The sequence below is a fragment of the Leptonychotes weddellii genome, chromosome 6 (genome assembly GCF_054177405.1).
Source record: "Leptonychotes weddellii isolate Sample4059 chromosome 6, ASM5417740v2, whole genome shotgun sequence".
Classification (NCBI taxonomy): Eukaryota; Metazoa; Chordata; class Mammalia; order Carnivora; family Phocidae; genus Leptonychotes; species Leptonychotes weddellii.
In genome coordinates this window covers 133,587,923-133,594,485 of record NC_138374.1, presented here as the reverse complement: position 1 = coordinate 133,594,485, position 6,563 = coordinate 133,587,923, and the positions used below count along the sequence as shown (strand labels likewise).

The 6,563-nt window shown below is 53.5% G+C and overlaps 1 protein-coding gene across 3 annotated transcripts in view; it reads right to left on the bottom strand.

The window, feature by feature from the left end:
* The window catches only part of LOC102735873 (low affinity immunoglobulin gamma Fc region receptor III-A-like), a 5,526-nt gene extending 974 nt beyond the window's left edge, over positions 1 to 4,552 (bottom strand). The window contains exons 1-4 of one of the 3 annotated variants that reach the window (XM_081825260.1): positions 4,398 to 4,552; positions 3,690 to 3,710; positions 3,074 to 3,328; positions 623 to 877 (exon numbers count right to left, since the gene is read on the bottom strand). In XM_081825260.1, the coding sequence (XP_081681386.1) occupies positions 623 to 877; positions 3,074 to 3,328; positions 3,690 to 3,710; positions 4,398 to 4,437 (571 nt within the window). In that variant the 5' untranslated portion in view covers positions 4,438 to 4,552. Of the gene's footprint in view, positions 1 to 622; positions 878 to 3,073; positions 3,329 to 3,689; positions 3,738 to 4,397 lie in introns of all 3 variants that reach the window. The other 2 variants (XM_081825261.1, XM_081825259.1) reach the window with 2 other exon arrangements.
* Between the last annotated feature and the right edge of the window lie 2,011 nt (positions 4,553 to 6,563).

The following is a 6,563-nucleotide window of genomic DNA, read 5'->3' as shown; positions in this document are numbered from 1 at the left end:
ACACATTAACGCGCCCCCCCATTCTCCCCTCAGTTAGAGTTACTTCATCCGTAAGGTAGACTCAATAATACCTATAACCTCATAACATTGTGGTGAGGGGGTCACTGTGATGGTCAAACTGGGTGCATGGAAAGAAGCACTTAGCGGGGTGTCGAGCACACTGAAAGGTGCCCGATAAACGTCAACTCATCTTTGTTACAGAAGGGGAACTTGAGACTCAAAGAGACTAATGGTTTATGCACTGTTACATGATTAATGAGCAGCAGAACCGGGACCCAGTTTCCATGCCCTCTCTGTGAGCCAGTGAGGGGCGCCCACCAGGTTGGTTCTTGGCTAAGACTTGAGGCTTGGAGAGGAAAGGAGGGCAGTGAAGATGGGCTAGCACTCTAGGGACACATAACATTGTGGGCGTGGTGTGACTGGGGCAAGGAGGGACAGGTGTACTTATGGGGCAGGAAATGTGGCTTCTGTTCGTGCAGAGTCAATGACACCCCTCAGAACCCCTTGTAAAGAAGCCTGTGGAATATTCCAGAATCTCCTTTCCACTCATCTTCACAGTCTGAGTGCAGACTCCATCCATGCCCAGGGGGTTCTGGACCCTCGAGAGCTGTGCAGCTCTTACCTTGAACGATGATGTCCACAGCCTCTGAAGACTTGTTTTTCTTCCCAATAAGCCCCCTGCAGAAGTAGGAGCCACTGTGTTTGCTTGTTGCTGCTGGAATGTGGAAGTCAGAATTATTATAAGAAAACTTCTTGCCTTTTCCATTCTGGAAATATTGAACGTTCCATACGGGCTTGTTCTTCCAGCTGTGGCACCTCAGCCAAATGGGCTCCCCCTCCTGGAACACCTGCCGAAGCGTCCAGAGCAACAGCCAACCTGAAAGACATGGAGGCCACGGCCCGGGGGCCTCAGCAATCAGAGCCAAGACCTTGGGAAGGGGACACTCACCACCCAGATCCTGGGGCGCCATGGAGAGCCAGCCTGGGAGCCATCCCTGCAGAGCTTGCTTCGGGAAAAAGCCCACTGGGCCCTGCAGGAGAACTCATGTCACACCAAGACTTTTTGTCTAACGAGGAAGAGGGACACACAAATCAAACCGTAAGGGTAGAACAGAGGGACTAAGGGAAGAGGTAGGGGGGAAGCCATCTGCAGGGTCCTTAGGGCTGCCCTGGGATTTGCTATGGCAAGTAAGGCTACAAGCAGCCACCATAAGTTCTAGGTCAAAGAGTAAAAATTGCATTTGAAAATGATGATTTGTGGGGTGCCTGGGTGTCTCAGCTGGCTGAGCGTCTGACTCTTGGATCCAGCTCAGGTCATGACCTCAGGGTCGTGGGATCGAGCCCAACATCGGGCTCCATGCCCAGCACAGAGTCTGCTGGAGATTCTCTCTCTCCCTCCCCCTCTACCCCTCCACCCACGCACTCATGAGCTCTCTTTCTTTCTCTCAATAAATAAATAATTTAAATCTTAAAAAAAAATGATGATTTGCTCCATTAAAGAAAGGTTGAGGGGTGCCTGGGTGGCTCAGTTGGTTAAGCGTCTGCCTTCGGCTCAGGTCATGATCCCGGGGTCCTGGGATCGAGCCCCGCATTGGGCTCCCTGCTCCGCGGGAAGCCTCCTTCTCCCTCTCCCACTCTCCCTGCTTGTGTTCCCTCTCTTGCTGTGTCTCTATCTGTCATATAAATAAATAAAATCCTTAAAAAAAAAAGATTATGGTTATAAGAATACATATAGATAGTCTGGTGGCCTTGGGGCCAGTCTGTCCTGCCATGGGCTTCATGAATGTCCATATGCACATCTATTCAGCGAAAATCTGGTTGAGCCCTCACTAATGTACCGGGTGTGGTGCAGTCTGGGGTTACCCGCTGACGAAGACACATGATCCCTAAGCTCAAAGAATTTGTAGACCCAACACAGAAAAACACATACGCAGAAATAATTCCAACACAGCGTGCTACAACAGGCAAAGAACAAAGGTCTCGAGGGCCAAAGAGAATGGCACAAAGAGGACTTCTCAGAGGAGGAGAAAGTGAAACGAGTCTTGAAAGATGATCGAGAGTTCTTCCTGGTGAAGTTAGTGCTCATGGTCACAGCTTAGTACGATCCTCATTGACGGGACTTCCAAAGCCAGGTTCTAGATGGAACTCCAAGGCAAACTAATAGCTCTCAGGCTTGATTTTTCTAATAACCCATTTTATTTGGTCTAAGGTAGCCACGCCTCACCTAGCTAGGGAATACACATTCCTCCCCGTAACTCCGTAGCATGAAGACCGTGTCAGCTACATGGTGGTCAGAGGCTAAGGAGCCACGAAAGTCAGCTTCAGAGGCCTAGTTCCGTGAAACTCTTTGCAAGTCAGGCCCCCCTTCCCCTCCAGGCTCCTTCCACCTGTACACATGGTGACCCTAAGGCAGCCACTGAAGTAGCGTCAGGCTTGAGAGGGGACACTGCAGGTACTGGGCCAGGTGCTGTGATTCCAGGGACAGCGGGACATGGCCCTGCCTCTGACATCCTTCCCTCACCTGCTTCTGATGCCTGCATTCTGCAAACAATGCTAAAGACTTCCGTTCCATGACCCGTGTGCAGGCTGAACATGTCTCTATCCCCACGAGGAGAGTTACACTGAAGTTTAAGTTTGAGTGTGGCATTGATGGGGACAGGGTGGTAGATAGGACCCTGGGCCGTTTGGAAGGGTTTGGAGGGTCACTTAGGGCATTGTGCACCTGAGAGTCAGATGGAGATGGGGGTCATAAAAACAGAACCATTAACTTATTCAATAAATATCAGTGAGCACTAACAGCATGGCCTGACCTTCAGGTGACACCATGCTCTTGGGTACGTTCTATGTGAATGGTGGTTGCTGGGACTGTGCCCTGCAGGGTCCTGGGTCCATCAGGCACCAGCTTTTGACATTTTGCCCAAGGCCTGCTTGGAGATAGGACTATGACTCTGGTATAATTCAGGGTGGCCACAGATCATCTCATCTCAGTTTTAACCCCCAAGTCTCGGGTCTGCTCAAGTCTTCCGCTTCCACCCTCTATTGGCGAGTCCCCTCTTCCCCTTCGCCCACTCACCCTCGTGGACTTCGAGCTGCACGGGGTCACTGAGTTCAGAGAGTCCCTTCCGGCACCTGTACTCGCCGCTGTTTTCAGTCCTGGCGACTTTGATGAAGTAGCTGGTCTGATTTGAGATGAGGGTCCCATTGTGCAGCCACTGGGTGGAACTGTCCCCAAAGGGATCGGTCCCCTGGCACTTGAGAGTCACACTGTCCGACGTGAGGACCCTATTGTATGGAGGCTCCAGGACCACCACAGCCTTTCTGAGGTTTGCTAAGGAACCAAGAGAGGGTGGATTAGGGCAGGGAGCGGAGCGGGCCTTACACCAGCATTCCCGGGGAGGCTCAGAGCCAGAGCGAGCCCATTGCAAACCCACACTTGGCGACTCCGCCTTGGTCGGTGACTCAGACTCAGAACATCTTGGCTTCAAGGCACTTAGCCCCATTTCTGGCCTCTCATTATCCTGAGGAAAATTAGCCAGAGAAGCCTAGGGCCAAGGCCGACTGTACTGGGGAAGTGCCCCCTGACAACCCCACACCAACTGTTTCCCAAGTGGTGCGCGTTTCCCAGAGCCCCGTGGCTGTTACACACTGCGTGCCTAGCTGGATCCATCGAGACCACAAAGCAAACTCACCAGCTTGTGTGCCAGCAGAAACTGCAAGACAAAAGGGCGAAACAAATGCTGAACAGAAGTGGAGATCAGGGGGCTGGAGTGTGGAAGGGGTGTAAATTCCCCTGCCAGCCCCTGCCTTGGGAGTCCCGTGTCGCCACGAATCAAGGTATGTATGGTGGCTACCTTTCCCTCTGCCTGCCTTCTAGTCACCAGTGTCAACGTCTCCTGTCCTGCCTTCCACCCACATCCTCGCTTTCAACACCACTCCCTTCCTCCTTAGTCCCTCTTCTCAAACTCCCAAAACAAGGGTACAGACTGAATTTCCCTGAATCAAGCCAGAGACACCACGTCAACCCAAGTCCTCCCACAAGGGTGGAAATCAGAAGTCTTGGAGGGGAACCCAATGACATCAGAACGGAAGGGACAGAACTTAGGGACCATCTATCTGGTCCATAGCCTTCAATTTACAGATAGGGAAACTGAGCCCCAGCAGGGTGAAGGAACAGAGACCTCCCAGTCCCCCTTCGCTTCCTGGTTATGCCCAAATCAGAGCCTGCGTTCTCATCTCTAGCGCCCCAGGGGTTTGTCCTGGGAGCTCTATTGAGCGCTCTGCATGTGGTAAGGGGTCCTATTCCTTGGTAGGGGTCCTCTCCCCGGCCTGAAAAGTGGGCTCTGCTGAACCCCAGGGCATCTGGAGCTTCTCTCGCAGCCCAAGTGACTCTGACTTACCTAGGAGCAGCAGAGCCGTTGAGGGTAGCAACCGCCTCATGCTGTCACATCAGAGCGAAGTCGCCGCAGATACACTGAGCCCTTACGGGACGCAGGCAGCTCACTTGAAGAGAGGAAGTAAATAGTCTTTCCCCCACCCCCCAGCTCATTACTCTCTAGGTTCCTTTTCCCAGAACGTCATCTGATTTCTGAACCAGAATTCTGACAAGTGAGCCCCGTGATAGGGCAGGAAGGGGAAGAAAAAAGTCTGGAAGAGAAGCTGAGGGGGCATGTCCCCCTTGGGGGTCCACATAGGTCTACAGGTGAGCATCTAGTGATCTCTAGAGGCTGTCAGAATGCAGCTGGTAAATCTCAAGATATTCCCCCCTCCCCCCCCCCCCCCGGTTGGGTTTGGATCCACTCAGTGCCAAAGACAAGATAGCAGGACCCTGGGGATGAGACTCCAGAGGGAGAGCATTCACTAAGGGATCTCTGGTCCTACTTCAGAACTTGTCACTGCCCTGATCCCGCGGAATCCAGCTGGGACCTGCCTGCGTACATTGAAATCTTCAAACCGCTAGAAAGCATCCCTCCCCCCAGGGTTATCTCCACCATTATATTTTTCAAGATTCAAAATGCATTGCCTTGGGATCCGCAATGCACTTCTTAGCGTGAATTTGACCGTGAGATTCACACCCTCTGTTAAAGGAAATCCAGGCAGTGGGGGAGGAATGGAGCCCTGGGGGTGGGGGTGGGGATGTCACTGATTGGTTGCAGGGAAGGCAGAGAAGGAGGAATGGAGGGGAGGAGAGGACAGGAGCTCTTTACAATCAAACCACCATTACCAGGGCTGAGCTAAGTCACTGCAGCTCAAGTGAGCTCAGACCCTCGGGGACCCACCGGGCCTGGGCTGGCCTGGGCTCCTTACTGAAAAAGGTGGAGGTGCAGCGGCGGGGAAGCCGTCAGATTGCGAACCCGTTCTGCGCTCCCTAGATGCACCCCTCTCCCCAACACATGCACCTCCGTATCCTCTCTCCCCCTCCCACTTTGTTTAAATCCAGGTCTCAGAGAATCAAATGGCTCTGCTTGGCAGTGCCACTGCCCCAGGGGGTTCCTGGACATCTGGGACAGGTCTCACTCGAAAAAGCCTTGGAAAAGGCCGGGAGGTGAGCAGCAGACAGGTGTGAGGTTTGGCAGCGGTAGAGGGGCGGCGGGGCGGGCACGGGTGCCTGCTGGCCACTGCTTGGGACCAGTGCCCCTGTCCATTCCAAAGTCATATAAAAACCACCTCTCAGGATTTTGTTTTGCTTTGTTTTGCTCCCAGTAGAGTTCATCGGTGCCCCCCTCCCACCCACCCGCCGCCTTCGTGCACTCTTGCCGCAGCCCCTCCCCCACAGGCCCTGGGGCTTGATGTCTGGTTAGGGTCCACCCGGGACTCGAACCCCGCAGCCATTCTAGCGCTCCCTCTCAAGCGCCGCGTTTACACCTTGAAATCCAGACCAGCATCTGAAAACGTAAAGCCCCACACTATGCACTTCAGATGCTTCTCTGGGAAACCTAGGCCCGGAGAGTGCCCCCCCCTTCCCGGGGGCGGGGGACTGTGGAAAGCTTCCGAGGTGAAGGGGGACCCGCCCCGCCCCGCGCTCTCTGTTCTTCACAGTTCTGCGTGGTTTTCTCGCACGTGGCTCGCGGTTCGCGGCATTCACTTTAGTTTGCCTTCTTTGCAGTTCTGTTGTCTCCTCGGACTCATCTTCTGTCTGTGGTCTTCACGTGGAGGGAGGAATTGTTGGCTGCGGAGGATGGGCGATAGGAAGCAGGGAGCCCAGGAGGACCGCAAGAGTGGGGAGAACTCTGAAGGTTTTCATCAAGTGCTTACTGAGCCAGCCTCAGCTTGAGCCTGGGGCTGCAAGGGCTAATTTTATGGGGTAGCTAGAACGCACAGTTTTCAAAGGACAGGTGGTCTTGGGATAGCTTATGCTGGAGTGTTCGTTTGTCTCCATGCTTGCCTTTTCTTTTCTCCCCTCATTGTTGTTTTTTCCTCTCTCCCTTCTTCTCTCCCCTTACTTTCCCTTCACAATTGACATGCCAGCCACAGCACGAGGTTCTGCGATGACCAGGCCAGTTAGTTTTCATCCCCTGGTACTCACACTTGTGTAGGGGAGACCACCAGATAAGGGCCTGAAGTGC